The sequence below is a fragment of the Pocillopora damicornis genome, chromosome 4 (assembly GCF_964200805.1).
Source record: "Pocillopora damicornis chromosome 4, jaPocDami1.2, whole genome shotgun sequence".
NCBI classification, from domain to species: domain Eukaryota; kingdom Metazoa; phylum Cnidaria; class Anthozoa; order Scleractinia; family Pocilloporidae; genus Pocillopora; species Pocillopora damicornis.
In genome coordinates this window covers 20,946,321-20,963,771 of record NC_142673.1, presented here as the reverse complement: position 1 = coordinate 20,963,771, position 17,451 = coordinate 20,946,321, and the positions used below count along the sequence as shown (strand labels likewise).

Below are 17,451 nucleotides of genomic sequence, written 5' to 3'. Positions count from 1 at the left end.
AGATATCAAGAAAAGATGAAAATAATGACATTGGGGCTGAATATATGAGAACACAAAAAGTGAGCTCTCATTTGCTTAAACCCCCTGTGAAATATCGGTTAAATGATAAGAGGATAGGATAATGACAATTCGGGTGCGAAGTGATTTTTCACCAGTATTCATCTTTTTAATTGATAATTTTCATTCTTGGAAAGGTAATTTTTTGTGTGTATTGTGCAGGGCCTAGGTTTACCATTTTTGCAAACGAAAACTCTTTGCATCGTTCAAGGGCATATCTTTTCGAGGAAACTGGGCTTTTTGCTATATGGCCGTTCTTGTTTATTTATCTGGGCGTTGTACCGCTATGACATTTGATGATATTAATTATCTTTGTATAAATAATTTTCGTGCATGTAGTCTAACATGGTGTTAATTTTTGCTCTGTGCGTTTTCTATTTTGGGGTTATATGTGGCAGGTTGCAGAAACCGTCGTTGGTGGATGAGTGATAGTTGTCTATTGTCTTTGGTTTTTGTCTCTAGCAACTAGCAATCAGATATCTAACTTGAACGTCATTATTCATAGTTCCCTGAATACTTCGTAAACTTTATGATAACATCCTTCTCAACAATCTTTCGCAGCTAATTACAACTGAAAACCGAAAACGCATTGAATGGTTTTGAAACTTTGAAACCAACCAGTCACATATTTAACTTGATGACTGGACGTATTCAATGTCCTTGGTACAAATTTGTGCGATCAAACACGACTATTGCTAAGCAAAACTCCACCGTCCTAGTGTCAGCCGGGGGGACCTCGGCACCATTGTATGACTTCATGACCAACGACCAGGTCGTCCTCCCCGGACGGTCTACGGTGGACGTGCGTACAATGGCACACATAATAAAAGCAGTCATTCTATTCTGTCATGTCTTGAACTGCCAAATCTCCCCCGTCGACCTAGTCATCGAGAAAAAGAGGAAAAGGATAAGCTTTTAACTTCAACTGGCGAATTGGCATGTTTTATAAAGCACACAGAGGCATACACGTTCTTGACAAAACTTTTTCGGTCGCGATGGCTGAATATGGGATTTTTATAAAGTGCGAATCAAGAACTGACCCTTATTCAGCCATGATGACCGGGAAAAGCTGGTCAATAAACAAATACTGATGATCTCTTGTCAATGGAGAATCTACTAAAAGACAAAAAATGACACCATAGAATTTCCAATTTTGATTGGAATATAAAAATCAAGGAACTCCGTTTATCGATTTTTTTTTCTTGATGATGATGCTTTATCTCAATCTCTCTTTTTCGCTTAATTATGATATCTCACCTCAGAGGACTTGTACTTGAAATAAGAAAGCTTCATCTCCTTGTCTGGGCAACCAACTCTTCTTAATCTAAAATGAAAAACAAATCAAAATCAAAATGAGCAGCTGAAGCTCTTTATGATTCGTTATTTGGATAGCACTGTTGTCTTTTCTTCACAGCCGTTCTTTGGGATGACAAGCAAGGCTTTTCGTGGGGGAATAGCGGGAGCGGGATAAAGCTTTGTGTGACACTCTGAAGAACAGCTGCAAAGAAGACTAGTTATTGCTCGGCCATTTGAGATGTTTTCCGACAGTGAATTACATATGTAACCTTACGGATGAGCAAAATTGATTTGAAAGCTTTCTTTTCAATACCCCCAGACTCAGGATCTTACCAGGAATTCTCACGTTTGGTTGCTATTTATTTTTTGTTAAATTAACGAATATAGCGTTGCGTAAGGATAACGACTTCTTTCGGCTAGCCTTGATATTTCTCCTCAGTCCTCACTCACATGTGGGATGATGTATTGAAATGGTGTGGATAAATAGCATAATACTTGGCTAGAATATTCAAGGAGTCAATGAAAACAATCTACAAAATCTTTCACATATTCAAATGACTCACTTTTTCCCAGTCCATACAGGTTGATCCACCAAGCCAAATTCGCAGTTCAGCACAACGTGTGCCACCGCAACCTTTAGTACTGTCAGGGTGATCTCCTGCAATGAAACTTTCTTCCATGAAATTCATACACAGAAGCAAAAGGATGTAACAACAAAGAAATAAAAAAAAAAACAAGTACATGTTTAAAAAGGGCCGGATGAAAAGTAGAAAAGAAGCCGAGAACGAAGAACGTGAACCAGGAGACAATCAAGAGAGAAAGGGAAGAGAGAGTATACAAAAGGATTTCAAAATTATCGCGAGAAAAATATATAACAAAAATATTCCGACTTGCTTTACTTCGCCCAGCTCTGTTTCCAGTCGAGACGTTACGTGATTGGTAGTTAAGCATGCGCCACCTTCTCAACCGGTCTGAGGTAATTTTGAAAGCAAGTGAGACCTGGTTACCAGATTGCACGTTTTCTGGCGCTTCAGGAAGGTGTGCCTGCATTTACTCTAAGTTTCTATTGATGTTATGTGATTTTTCCTTTTGTCTGAAGATGGCCCCGTTTGACTAATTTGGTTTTGCTTTTACATCCCAGCAAGACTGGTTCAGTCTCATTTTCGTCCAAGGTCTAGTTAAGGCATAAATGGTGAAACAGAGAATTAACTCTGAAGTGTAAATTAAAGTGCTATATTAAACCCATGAATAACCCACAGGGCGTTAGCCCTAATAAAGGGAAACAGGGAACCACACGAGGCAAAGAAAAAATCTTCTGACCTCGGTGGGAATCGAACCCACGACCTCCGGATTAGATCTACCGTTACTCTGCCGACTGAGCTACGAGGTCGCACAGAGAAAGTCGGGGACGATTTAGGATGGTGAATCGCGGCGAAGAGAAAGTAAGGGTACATATGAATGTGAATGTGTTAATTTACACTTCAGAGTTAATTCTCTGTTTCACCATTTGTGTTCCCAGTGCTACGCGGCACAACATTCTAGTTAAGGCATAGTTAGAGTATTTACCTGTCCCGCACAGTGATGATTTTGAGGCGTCGCCTCTTCATTTAAGGGTCCATATCCATATATGATGTGATCTATCAGGGCCTACAATTAAACAAGAACAAGAAAGGGGACCTCAACAAAATTGTCAACTGATTCAAATGGTGTCTTTAACAAAATTTTACTACCTGTTATTTCTTCAATTTGGAGTATTTCCGTAAGAACTGAATTTTCTTCTACCCTACTTCATTTCTATAGCTCGTAAGGTATTCCATCTTTGATTCTGCTCCAAAAGACATTGGTCCCCATTACTCTTCGAATCGTAAGGAAGAATAAAACTTTACCTTGTTTTCAAATCGAGCCGGTAAAAATTTGTGTGGCTGATCGAATATTCTTTCGTCCCTGTGCACCATGCGTACATTTCCAACAAGAAGTTCGTCTTTTTTTACGATGAATTTTCCGCTGTCAGAGTTAAGGATGAAATCCTCTCTGTTGAGAATAGAAGACATGGAATGTAAGAAACGAAACTTTGTCCTCAGACATAGAGGCTGAGGTAATCCCCATTTAGGTACAAGGAGTTGTTGGTTGGTGCCTTGCTGGGTTACAGTATTCCAAAAGCATTTTACAGCATTTTACAGCAAGTGAGAAGTAAATATTATAGGTATTACGTAAGCTGCTGGAGGGGTTTGTTACTTCATTCAAGATGGTTTACTAAAAGGAAAAAACTTTTCATTTATGAAATGACCTTTCACTCCCTGTAACCCCATTTACTGACTGGCCTCTCTCTCGCAATTTTAGATGTAAATATATTAATATGACAGATTTCCCTTACCAAGTATCTTTTATCTCACGAATTCTAGCTCAAAACGCTGTGGCTGATTGCAATCCCAGTGCTAAGTATTTGTAGCTTAGTATCTTTTTTCAGTTATTTATTTATTTTTTCCTGAATAAAAGTTTAACGATGAAGTTTTATCTAGATGAGATGTCAATAAGGAAGACACGATACTGACCTCGCCCGTCCAAAGAAGACTGGCACTGGTGGGTGCATACGCAGTACCTCTAAGATGAAATTGTGCAGGAGCGGCATTTCTGTGAGGGCCTCCTTGGACAGTGCTTGATTCGACAACACTGTTATCATTTCATTTTTCATTTTCTGTTTGTAATCCTGCTCGAGCACGAATAAACGGGCCATACAGGTCCTCAAAGAACCGGATACACCGCCATACGCATTGAAACTGAAAGGAAAAGACGGTGTCGAGGTGTTTTTCATGATTACTTTTAAGGATAATATCAAACACTTGTTTCAGTTACGATTTTGATGGTTAGTTTTATTCACAGTCGCCAACGGATTGCTTGTTAAGTAAGAATAACAACAACAACGCTTTGGAACCCAACTCCCACGCTAGTTTACGTTGTATTTCATAATTGATTATTATCAAATATTTATCATAATTAATAATTATGTAATAGTCTTAAAGATCAACAAGCAAATTTTTGTATGGACTTACGCAGCATGAGTCTGCAAAAACAGGGTCTGCATGTTTCTTGTTGTGTATACAAGTACATGAATATTGATCCAAAGAGAAGTGAAAATTACGATCAGTGAAATAAAGGACAAAGTGGTCAATTGAGATTACAGTGAATACTTTTGAGGAGCCTAAAAATTTGACCCTAAAAAGAGAGTAGGCAAATAGGGTCTTACTTGAGCATAAATAAAACGTCCATCAAAGCTTGTTCCTCTGTCACTCCAGCCTCGACGGCTATTTTGATAATATCGGCAAGAGCTGGACTTTGTCGGAAGGCCTGCTTCAAGCAGCTTGCACCATCTATTCCTTTTCGCAGGGTTCTTATAAAAAAGAAAAAAAGTCTTTGATGAGCAAAGAAAAAAATGGGTAACTGGTGAAAAAACAAATATGTAGAAACTACGAGTTAGCGATTGAGCGGGTGAATCCTCTCAGGAAAATGAAATCAACGAAGAGCAATGAGTAATATGGCTCGCATTTGTTACAACAAGCTTAAATACTATTGTGCTTAAGACTGGTTTGCCTCGAGATTACACCATTGATTATATGTTTCGTGTTGGGCTTCATTAACGACTGTCTCAAAGTTGAAGATAATTGTTAATGTGTTAACATTATCCTCAACCCTAGGTTATTGTGAAGGAGTTTATGATTTCATAAAATATACCAAATGATAAATCAGTGGATCGAAGTACAATATAATTGATTTGGCTGATCACACACCCTCGCTTCCCCCAGCTTCCTTTCACGCATTTGAACATTGCTTGATGATCGACTCGGATTCCTAAGAAAGCTTCAGTAAAGATGTCACATGTAAGGTCCATAATGCTTTGCTCCCACGTGGATTTCAGCGTAGGGTCTGCAGATATAAAGACATGGAGGGAAAACCGTTGAATGAAATTGTTTGTAATTAACTCAGTCACAAGTATCACTGACTGTGAATACATAAAAATCATACATGAACCCATGACCTCTGCGATACCAATAACACTTAGGGATTTTGATTGTGTCACGATAAAATCTGCCTTATCTCCTCCCCCTTTGAAAGCTCTGTAATTTTCTTGTACCCCTCCCCCCCTCCCCTTCTCCTCATTGGCAATTGCTAGGTATTCAATTTCTAGAGTCCCCCTCTCATAACACAGCGGTCAAATAATTGCATATACGCACTATGGTGGATAATTTGATCCATCATAGTTTTAATGGATAAACATGGAGAATCAAAGGAAGACGTAGTTTGTTCGCACTTTCTAGGGAAATTTCGAAGTTTCTAAGAGCGAGACGCATACACACTGTTGTTCTGGACTTCACCCACTATGTGTTAGTTTAAACTCTCTTTTTTACGCTTTGCACGGCGGCGTGATGAAGTCGTCCGTAACCTTGGCCGTGCTGGCGGTACTTATTCTTTGTTGTGTTCATGGCGGAGTTGCAGGTAAACACCAAGGGAAATGTGTGAAAAAAGGAAGAACCAGAGCCACACAAGATATTTGCGACGATCACAGGTCTGTGCTTATGGCGGATAGTACACTTTACGGCAAGGGTAGAAGAAGGTTCCGTCATTTCCTTTATCACCGAAACGAAGCGTCCGCGTTAAAAACAGTTAGGATATCTCACAATAAAATAAAGCCAAGATTTGATCTTTCTCCCAAATCCTTCTTTCATTTGTCTTGCGCATTAGAATAGTTAGGAATTTAATCTTCTCTCTCTTACTTTATGCTATCCATCCGTTCGGAATTCCCTATTGTTGTTTTCAAACTCTCACGCATGCCCAGTTTTTGACCGCTGTGTTCCGTTTTATTTTCTGCTGTTTTAATCCCCCTTTCGTTCACCTTGTAAACCATGTGATCCCCCAATCTCCCACCCCTCCCCCTACCCTCAGGTGATGATAATGACTGCCGGTCTCTAATGAAGTGGCAAAAACCGATCAGGTTACATCGTAATCAGGCAAGTGAACTGAAATCATAAAAAGTTTCTCACCTGCGTTTTGCCAAAATGTGGAATATTCTCGAAGTAGTTTCACACTTGTTTCAAATATTTTACCCTGTTGAGCTATCTTGCACAATTGCATGAGAAACGCTTTTTGTTTTTCGTGAGGAATTCCATTTGCGAACATGGAGGGTGTGTATCCGTCTAGCAGACAGATGTTATAGTTCAGTCGCCCGAAAGCTGGCTCTTTGTAAATCTAGGGGAAAAAAAAGACAAGACGGAAAACTAACGATAAATGTAAAATCTAAGCTTGCATGTCTCGAAGGACAAAAGGTGTTTCATATCTTTACATGATTCATAACCGCGGGCAAAATTTTTCACATGACCTGGCGACTACAACAGTGATTATGATATAAAATCATTTTTATGCACTGATTTATGAGGGGGGTTGCCTCTCAGGTTTTTTACTACCTATGAATGGATTATATACTCCCACAATAACCTACGTGCAGCGGCCGCATATCAGAAAGCTTACTCAAAAACCCTTTGTGGACGTCAGCTTTCCTCCGAGTGTTTTACCCTCCCCTCCCTGATGGCTAGTAAGACTGCACACTTTGGTGGAGAGCTCATCCCATTTTTGGAGAGAGAAGAGATGGTGGGACTAAGAATGGTTTTCACTCCAGGAAGTCACAGTTTTTTGTTTTTTTTTTAGTTCAACCACAGTCAGCCTCAATTTTTCCACCTCGTCATAGCCAGACTGAATCAATCCTTGACAACCTTAAACATCTCCTTTACTCTAAGATTTATTCCTAATCTTTGGAGTTAGTCCAGGGTTGATAGAAGACTATTTCATGATTATATACCTACTCTACTTTTAAAGGAACTCTAAAAAAAAAGACTCAAATATCGGAACGTTCTCAAAAAGCGCATTTCGCTCTCGGATTTCTCTGATGGCATTATGTGTAACCTATTTACTCTTTTAGACGTTCTTTCTGACTTCAAGATGAATATCGCTGGAATCATATTGGGTATACAGTACTGATAATAACAGAGATTACTGACCTTTTCCATATTAAAGAGGATGTTAATTCCCTTCCTATCGCATATGTGGATACCTCTGATGCCCATGTTGACCTTAAATACGGAGCACTTGTACTTGTCTCTTCTCTTATAGAAGTATCCGTGGCCGTTCTGCTCGATTAAGAAAAAAATACAGTGACCAAATCTTAAAACTTTTTAAAGGCAGTTAATTCCATATTCAACTAGTTAAAAAGCAACAAAACAGAATAAATTTTGTTCAATATATCTCTAAAACTTCTCGCAGAATAGAGAGCCAAAGGCAACACTGAACAACATTGCGACGAGGTAAAGGTTTAGTTTGGTCCCTAGTTGAGTAAGTGAGAACAAAACATAGCAAATCTTTTTCATTGTTGACTGTGAGTGTATGAAAATCATGCACGTGAATTGCGGTTTAAGAATTGAATATGAAAACGATCTTCGCAGTAATCAACACAATCTAAGAGGTAGTGAAAATAGGGCCTGAAAAAAATCAGACCCGAGCGGGATTTGAACCCATGACCTTTGCGATACGGGTGCAGTAGTCTACCATCTGAGCTCACAAACCGACTGGGAGCGAGTCGTTTTGTCGGTTCGAAATAAACCCGGCCGTGAAGTGATGAATTAATAATTATAAATATATGAAAATGATGTAAGTAATAATTAAGTTGTGTTCATTACTGCTAAGATCGTTTTCATATCCATTTCTTAAACTATGGGTTTATTATGAACAAACACAATGATCAGCTCTCAATTAGCTTGTTAGCTCCGCACCGCGGGTAACATAAAGGTGATGGGTTCAAATCCCATACAGTATGGGCGGCCGTCACCACCAAAAATACAAGGATGTCAAATAGATCAGCAAATACATAGATGGCTTAAGGATCAGTTGCAGGATAGCATAGCTAATAAAGGAATGGCATGGCCAAATTATAGACAGTCTAGTTTTCCTTAGTGAAACAGAACACCCTAAACATGAATAGTTTAGCCAAATGAGAAACGGTCTAGTAGCCCATGTTGAGTTGGAACATGAGATTGTGAAATGGACTAGCTCACTTACGAATAGCTTAGCACTCATTTGCAATACAGTACTCAAACGGTGTAGCGTTGCGTTAAACGGTTCAGGGTAACGTCGAGTAGTACAGCCTACACACAAACGGTGTAGCGTTGCGTCAAATGGCTCAGCGTAATGTAGAATGGTACAGCGTACACACATATGGTGTAGCGCTGCGGGAAATGGCTCAGCGTAATGTCGAATGGTACAGCGTACATAAAAACAGTGTAACGTTGTGTGAAATGGCTCAGGGTAATGTCGAATGGTACAGCGTACATACAAACAGTGTAGCGTTGCGTGAAATGGCTTAGCGTAATGTCGAATGGTGCAGCGTACATACAAACAGTGTAGCGTTGCGTGAAATGGCTTAGAGTAATGTCGAATGGTGCAGCGTACATACAAACAGTGTAGCGTTGCGTGAAGTGGCTTAGCATAATGTCGAATGGTACAGCGTACACACAAATGGTGTAGCGTTGCGTGAAATGGCTCAGCGTAATGTAGAATGGTACAGCGTAGACACAAATAGTGTAGCGTTAGGTCGAATAGCTTTGCAAAACATCAGACGCTCTATCTGAACATTAAATTGCTTAGTATTACTTGAAATATTTCGATGTTGTGGCGAATCGTCGTGGCGTCACGTGAAGGCTATGCCACTCCTTTATTAGCTATGCTATCCTGCAACTGATCCTTAAGCCATCTGTGTATTAGCTGATCTATACGACATCCTTGTATTTTTGGTGGTGACGGCCGCCAAGGCATCTCGCCGAAACCACCAAAAATACAAACCGCAAATGGAACAGCGATCTGCTGGGGGCATGACGTCATCGAATGCGAAGACTGGCTAACTGAAAAGAGGGTGGTATTTTTTACCATGAAAACATTTGATGGAATTGTAAAATTTAAAAAACGATCTCTGGCTAAAACTTTTAAAAATACGAGCTTTCGGCTGTTTGCGCTACAGCCTTCAACGGGTAAAATGATAAAAAGGTAAGAAATACTAGGTGTGAAGTACAAAGTAGGAAATTAAAAATGCTAATAACTAAGAATGTTTGTTAAAAATACTAGGTGTGAAGTACAAAGTAGGAAATTAAAAATGCTAATAACTAAGAATGTTTGTTAAAAAGAATGTTGTATTGTCCGGGCAAAGGACAGGAATTGTTGTCTGCATTGGGAGTTAACTTGAAATGCCACGCTTCTAGTGTTTTTCTTGTTCTAAAACTGCCTTTGTCAATAATAGATGCATTATCAAAGTCTATTGCGTGATTATTGGCCCAGACGTGATTGGAAATTCTTGAGCCTTTTGCCGCGGTTTTCACATTTCTGAGGTGTTCTTTCTTTCTTGTGTTGAAGGCCCTGCCAGTCTCACCAATATAACACCATGAACAGTCGCCACAAGGAATTTTATAAACAACATTTGTTTGAGATTCCAATAATGGTCGAAATTTTGGGGCCGGGAACTGTTGTTGGAGGGTGATAAGTGGTTTGTTCACCACTGTGATGTCGTGTTTTTTGAGGACACGAGTCAGAGGTTCTGTTACGCCTTTAATGTATGGAAGAGAGGCGAACGACTTGCGTGATTCGGACGCCTCGACCATCTTGAAAAATGTGCCAACAAGTTCCTCCGGGGACAACACTGTTGAGCGTCGGGTTTTTTCGGTCTGGATGTTTTTAATGAAAATCGATGGATAACCATTAGACTCAAGTGCTGAATAAACTCGATTTAGTTCTCGTTCTTTTCCTTCGGAGGAGTTGGGTAGCTTTAGGGCTCTGGTCATCGTAGCCGCTTCCATCAAATGAAAAGATAGAGGGGCCGCAGCCAGGATGAAACAGACTTTGATAATGCATCTATTATTGACAAAGGCAGTTTTAGAACAAGAAAAACACTAGAAGCGTGGCATTTCAAGTTAACTCCCAATGCAGACAACAATTCCTGTCCTTTGCCCGGACAATACAACATTCTTTTTAACAAACATTCTTAGTTATTAGCATTTTTAATTTCCTACTTTGTACTTCACACCTAGTATTTTTAACAAACATTCTTAGTTATTAGCATTTTTAATTTCCTACTTTGTACTTCACACCTAGTATTTCTTACCTTTTTATCATTTTACCCGTTGAAGGCTGTAGCGCAAACAGCCGAAAGCTCGTATTTTTAAAAGTTTTAGCCAGAGATCGTTTTTTAAATTTTACAATTCCATCAAATGTTTTCATGGTAAAAAATACCACCCTCTTTTCAGTTAGCCAGTCTTCGCATTCGATGACGTCATGCCCCCAGCAGATCGCTGTTCCATTTGCGGTTTGTATTTTTGGTGGTTTCGGCGAGATGCCTTGGCGGCCGTCACCACCAAAAATACAAGGATGTCGTATAGATCAGCTAATACACAGATGGCTTAAGGATCAGTTGCAGGATAGCATAGCTAATAAAGGAGTGGCATAGCCTTCACGTGACGCCACGACGATTCGCCACAACATCGAAATATTTCAAGTAATACTAAGCAATTTAATGTTCAGATAGAGCGTCTGATGTTTTGCAAAGCTATTCGACCTAACGCTACACTATTTGTGTCTACGCTGTACCATTCTACATTACGCTGAGCCATTTCACGCAACGCTACACCATTTGTGTGTACGCTGTACCATTCGACATTATGCTAAGCCACTTCACGCAACGCTACACTGTTTGTATGTACGCTGCACCATTCGACATTACTCTAAGCCATTTCACGCAACGCTACACTGTTTGTATGTACGCTGCACCATTCGACATTACGCTAAGCCATTTCACGCAACGCTACACTGTTTGTATGTACGCTGTACCATTCGACATTACCCTGAGCCATTTCACACAACGTTACACTGTTTTTATGTACGCTGTACCATTCGACATTACGCTGAGCCATTTCCCGCAGCGCTACACCATATGTGTGTACGCTGTACCATTCTACATTACGCTGAGCCATTTGACGCAACGCTACACCGTTTGTGTGTAGGCTGTACTACTCGACGTTACCCTGAACCGTTTAACGCAACGCTACACCGTTTGAGTACTGTATTGCAAATGAGTGCTAAGCTATTCGTAAGTGAGCTAGTCCATTTCACAATCTCATGTTCCAACTCAACATGGGCTACTAGACCGTTTCTCATTTGGCTAAACTATTCATGTTTAGGGTGTTCTGTTTCACTAAGGAAAACTAGACTGTCTATAATTTGGCCATGCCATTCCTTTATTAGCTATGCTATCCTGCAACTGATCCTTAAGCCATCTATGTATTTGCTGATCTATTTGACATCCTTGTATTTTTGGTGGTGACGGCCGCCCATAATACAGACCTGAATTTTTTTTCAGGCCTTATTCTCACTACTGCTTAAGTGGTGTTCATTACTGCAAAGACCGCTTTTCAATATTCGTTTTCCATTGTTGACTGATCAAGCAGGAGACCTTCACGTCACCATCACGTTAATGATCCCACTGTTTCGCTTTTACCTTTGTAAAAAGCCAAAGTAGTGGAGCTAATGAGATAATGACTTGTTTTTATCCTGCGTAGCGGTTGCCATGCGAACTTTTTCTCGAGGCCTTGCGTGTGTCGTGTTTTGCTGTTCAGTTGTTTTCGTGACATGACTTACTAATTCTTGTGAAAAAATAGCTTGTGGCTGGTCGGACTCGACATCTCGTTACACATTTTAGGCTACAACTTTTCGCCAAAGTCTCTTTGGCCTAATTAATTGCACCGCTTTGAAACGTCTTGAGTTAATTTCACGTCAGTTTTAAAAATATTTTGGTCCAATTTCCTTTTGGCATATCCGTGTTAATGTTTCTAACTTTGTTTTCTTTTGCGCGTGATTGAAGGCCCAAGTGCATGTAGCCCATATTGCTTGCTCTAACCAGACACAAAGCGACGCAAATTACTTTTACTTCAAGTGCCATTAACATCAAAGGAGAATCAGAACGAAATGAAACGAAACTTGGCAACACAGACATTTGTTTGGTGTCACTGTCTTCAAGTTGCACCATTATCAGCTTCGTGAGAAAAAAGACAGAGTAAACAATTAAAGACTCAGGCGATCAAAGATTTTTTTAAGGTTATCATCCGAACGTAAAACGACTGACAGTGTCAGTCATAATGCGTGTCGTTACTATGTACAAACCTCAGTTTGCAGTCAGATCATTGATCTATTTGCACCATTTATGTACACCATTAATATAACACTACCTCGCAGTCAGGCATTTCACAATACAAGGTTTGATTCCTTGTGTAATTGTTCTGATAAAATTTTAAGTTTGCGATGAGTAACGCAATTAAATTGTAAATTAAAAGTCCTAAAACAAGACTTTGTAAAACTATGACAAGTTATGATTTCTTGAGTTTACTTTATAACAAGTACTTTGAAGAGTTCGATGCCTCTCTTTCGTGCTTAATTGATTAACTTCAGAACTTTAAAACTTTCGACTAGAATTTGAAAACTTACACAGAAAATTTTTAAGAGAGAGCGTCGCAAATAGAGCGCTTAGTACGTTTTGTAACAAAGTCACTTCTTAATAAATTTCTGACTGTAGTCACTCGGCTTCTAGACAACAATTGCAGGATTTCAAAATCTGATTACACAACATCACTGGCTAATTTACGAAGAGATCAATAACTTTAACTTCATACATAAACCCAAAATTGTCTGCTTTGACCAAACTCTCTCGAGAATATTCATTAAATTTTTGAAGGTTCAAAGAAGTTAAATACACATTTGACTTCTATTTTGTAGACTTGTACGAAGGAACTTATGCTTTGTAAACAGCAATGGGTATTTGGCAAAGAAGACGTGTCTTATTGGCACTCAATTTTGGGTTTTGTCAAAGAATGCATTAAGTTACGATTCCTTTGCTTTATTCTATACGGGAGCGACAAAAAATTTACATTCACTGGTAGTTTCTACGGATACTTGTAATCAACTCACCATGACCAACTCGACAACGTGGAAGAACTTCAACCCATATTTTCCGGGAACTTCTTTCTCTTGGGTTTCAGGCGACACCTGCATTGCTGTTGTAGTCGACTCTGGCTCTTCGAGGCTATAAAGCGAAATCAGAACACCCACTCGTCAAATGACTTTTTGAACGAGTCCTTCTCTGATGTCCATTAGCTTGTGATTATGCATAGTCCACTAGCGCATAACAAATACACTTCACACTAGGGACCGAAAATTCCGTCTCGCTGTTTTGCATAAGGATGACGCACGTACCTGTAGTTTAAACCTGTTTAATTTTGTAGTGGCTCACTGTTGACTGCACATTTTCCGCGCGGTTTCGATTAGAACTATTTATCCTGAGGGTTAAATCAGCGGCTGGTGCACTGTGTTTATCAGTAGGAACGTCAGTAACACGCTTGAGTGGCTGATCACAGAAATTTGCATGATTATAGACGTGTTAATGACGAGATGTAGTCACAGCAAAGGATGTTTACAATAGTATTGATGATCCACGTATTGCACAAATTCATTATCTGGAGTAAGTAGTAACTTACAGGGACGCAGAATGCAAACATCGTTAACTACGGAGGTGGGTGTTATTGAATCCGTTTGGTTGTTAAGGGCGAAACATCGCTTATTACCTTGAGTTTCAGTAATTAATGTATTTTAGGGATCTTCTGTGAAAGAACATGTCGGAAAATGATGTTTTTCTCACTTGAATTAGTTTTTCCAACGAAATAACTGAGTTGAATAAAGCGGTAAGTTTCTAAAGAAACTGTGGTGCTGCGTCGGTGGGAGAGTATAGCAGGTAATTTAGTGTTAACAACTGGGTTGAAAACGTAAATTAGCCACCGTAAAGGGTAAAAAAGCTGATGTTTCGAACGTTAGCCCTTCGTCAGAGCGATTGGCGAAGGGCTAACGCTCGAAACGTCAGCTTTTTTACCCTTTATAGTGGCTAATTTACGTTTTCAACCCAGTTGTTAACACTAAATTACCTAAAATAATAGTTGGTTTCTCTTCACATTAAAAAAAAATAATAATTCCCTGGCCTTTCAACTGTCCGCCATCTCTGCATCGAAAATATGAGGTGGCACTTTTTGGGGTGAGAGAAAGCTATAGCAATGCCTGTTGATTAATTTTACTATAGGTTTTCTCTATAATTTCCAAACTAAGTCTCATCCCTTTTCATACTGAAATGACCCAACAAGTACAAAATGATTTTAAAATCCAATAAAATCTTCAAAGATAAGTAATGATAGAAGCTAAAAAATAAAGATCAACCTGGAATTCTTTTTATTGCAACTGAGAGGTTCTTGGTGATTGCAATCAAATTCGCTTTAAATAAGCAGGCGTCCTAACAAGTGAATGTAAGGAAGTGGGACAGCAGATGTCGGCTTGTAACAAAATTGCGATATAAAGTGATTGATAAAACGTCAAGTGTTTGTTCAGTTGTCTAAACAACCAAGTAATATTTGAAACGTCTTGTAACAACAAATCAGCTAAATCTATCAATATCTAGCTTTAATTGCCTGTCTTAGCTTACCCTGGCACGATAACTACTGAAATTCAATAGAGAGAGTGACACTGAGAAATTGGCACAGGAACATGCTTTAGCATTGCTGTTTTGTAGCTTTGTAATTAATTTTTGAGTGGCGTAGTTTCAATTAACTCGTTAGAGTGACGGATTGGTCAGACGGGTTGGGCTTTTGCGAGAAAGGGGGCTACTGAAACAATTCCATACAAAGAAACCAAAATATTATGGTATACCGTTTAGCAACTAACGACTTTTCTCTAAGATATTTTTATTTCCGGTTTTCTAGTGTAAATTGAAGATTCGTTTTGTGATTCTATGAGAATAGTATTTTCTAAAACGACGTGTTCACCTTTAAGTGACTACTTTCGTATTTCACGATCGACCCACTACAATCTCTAAAAGTTGTCGTCCCTGATAAAATTTGGGCGACAGCATGAACTATCGTTTGTATACGTGTCTACAAAGGCAACGAAGAAATTTAACGCAAAGGAATTTGAAGCCATGAATGTCAACGGTGGATATAGAGTTACGCTTCTCTTTGGCGAACCTCCACCTCAAACAATTTAATAATCTTAGCTGGGAATTAAATTGTTCTTTTCGTCATTTTAAAACAAACCAAACAGAAGGAAAATCCTAAGCCCTTCAGAGAACAGATACCTACAATTAAATTCTTTACGTCACCAGAAGGAGCTGCAAGGATGTAACATACATCAGTTAAGAGGATAATTTTCGTTGTATGGTTGCAAAGAAAGTCAAACGTCTTCTAAACATTGCATGTCGGATATTTTTGAAGTGTAACCTTTAACACTAGTCATAGCAGTTCTCATAAATGTTTCTGACTTTCCCTAAGCTCAAGATTTGAGTAACGCTTAATCTCAACTCCAGTCTAACGTTAATTACATCTAAGATCGGGGCTTCCTTATTCCTTGTTATGTCCCAATTTTAACCTTCATAATGAAGCAGGTATGGTAAAGAGTAAAAATCTGGAAATATCAAACAACACGATTTAAGTGACTAACGTTTTCTAGGGTTAATTTAGACCGTTCTCGTAATAGCTCTACCCTTACAACAAGGCTGAGCGAGTTGTTATTAATTGCACTTACCGCTCGGTAACCCGATAGCGCTGTCGTCGAATCATGGTGATCTTGAGTTCTAGCCTGCCACAGTAAAAGTTGAAGTTTATGTAGTCAATACCAGAAGCTAAGCGTAGAATTTCTTCTTGAAGCTTCACGATGCTGGTACGTCCCAAAACATTGAGCGGTTTGGGAAGCAATTGCTCGGCAATTAAAAGGTTAGATATGAAAATAATCAACTGTTTATTCGACTTTGCACTCAGCGTAAGATAAATAAGAGGCAAGTTTACTTAAATGATGTGATGTATTTGTGGATTTCTTTCCATGCTTCATTTCAGTTATGATAACAAGTCAAGATTGCCGCAGTGTTTTCAGATAAACGAAAGTGAAGATACCGAATGAAACGTGCGAGATATTATCTGAAGGTATTTATACTCAAATAATTGCTTATTTTGATGCATAGAGATTTTTGTTATTGTTTGTATCGACCCGACATTTCTCACCAGTGACAGCATAGCCCATGTTAAACTTTAAAGTCATCACTTCAACTTTAAAATCTACCACAACCGAGAGAACGAGTTCCGCTAATATTTGGTTGCAGTTGCCTTAGAAGAGCTATCTCCAAACAGTATGTTAGGACTTGTTTTGTTCTCCATCTTTTTACTTACGTAGTACTTACTGATAATCAATTACTAACATACTTCCTCATTCATATATTTATCTTTCACATCCTAATCTATTTATTCGTGTTATTCGTGTACATTCGGCTTCTGTTATTTTCGGTGTAATCCACAGGTTTTGAATATTTAGTAATATATTAATTACAAGAAGCCTGGGAAAAAACTAAAGGATTAATATGGCTGATTTCCAAAAGATGACTGAACACTTTCTAAGAGAAACTTGGCGAGATGAAGATCTCCGGAATGGTCAGGGTTTGAATTTGATATCTATCGAATAAAAAAACGAAAAACAATTGAAGAATCTTACTTCGATTAGTTTATGCAAAGAGGGTGAGTTATTAGTTTTCTTAACTTCTGAATTTCCTCCATGTGTTTCAGGAAGTTTCTTATTGGCACTCTATTCTAGGTATTGTCAAAGAATGTATCAAAATGATTGTGACCATGTGGTATTCTTGAGCTGTTGCTTTGAATCGAAATTTCCTGAATTCGTTTTAGCTTTTGTGGACTTCCAAAGATGACAAAACTACATTTCGACAAGTTAAGAATAAAGGGATTTCTGGAGAACCTTTCTGACACTGATCCCAAGTCATCATTGATATGTTGTTCAAGGTGACTAAGGTTTTTGGATGAGTAATAAATCTCAGTATCGTCGGCGTACAGAATAATAACATTTTGCCAGCTGACAGTCTGGGAGATCATCTATATGAATTAAAAAGAGTTGTGGTCCCAGGAAGGGGTACCCCAAGGGGGACTTCAG

At 38.9% G+C, this 17,451-nt stretch overlaps 1 protein-coding gene across 2 annotated transcripts; it reads right to left on the bottom strand.

Moving 5' to 3' along the window:
- Positions 1-294: 294 nt before the first annotated feature.
- On the bottom strand, positions 295-16,290 carry LOC113686879 (uncharacterized). Of its 2 annotated transcripts, none has more exons than XM_027204557.2 (12): positions 16,045-16,290; positions 13,396-13,510; positions 7,401-7,529; positions 6,390-6,594; positions 5,139-5,274; positions 4,598-4,741; positions 3,906-4,130; positions 3,240-3,384; positions 2,920-3,000; positions 1,917-2,011; positions 1,315-1,381; positions 295-937 (listed from the first exon to the last, which is right to left on the bottom strand). In XM_027204557.2, exons 1-12 carry the CDS (start codon positions 16,077-16,079, stop codon positions 896-898), a joined length of 1,419 nt encoding a protein of 472 aa, XP_027060358.2. In that variant the 5' UTR covers positions 16,080-16,290; the 3' UTR covers positions 295-895. The 2 variants fall into 2 exon arrangements, with proteins under 2 accessions (XP_027060358.2, XP_027060359.2); XM_027204558.2 differs by lacking the exon at positions 16,045-16,290 and adding an exon at positions 13,681-13,888.
- Between the last annotated feature and the right edge of the window lie 1,161 nt (positions 16,291-17,451).

What these genes read in the sequence shown, in the direction of transcription:
- LOC113686879 (XM_027204557.2), bottom strand. Translation starts at nt 16,079, where the DNA reads ATGATTCGACGACAGCGCTATCGGGTTACCGAGCG. An exon ending in GGAAGCTGGGGGAAGCGAGG is followed by an intron (nt 4,742 to 5,138) that starts GTGTGTGATCAG and finishes CTTTTTTATAAG; the next exon opens with AACCCTGCGAAAAGGAATAG. An exon ending in TCAAGTACAAGTCCTCTGAG is followed by an intron (nt 938 to 1,314) that starts GTGAGATATCAT and finishes CTCGATGACTAG; the next exon opens with GTCGACGGGGGAGATTTGGC.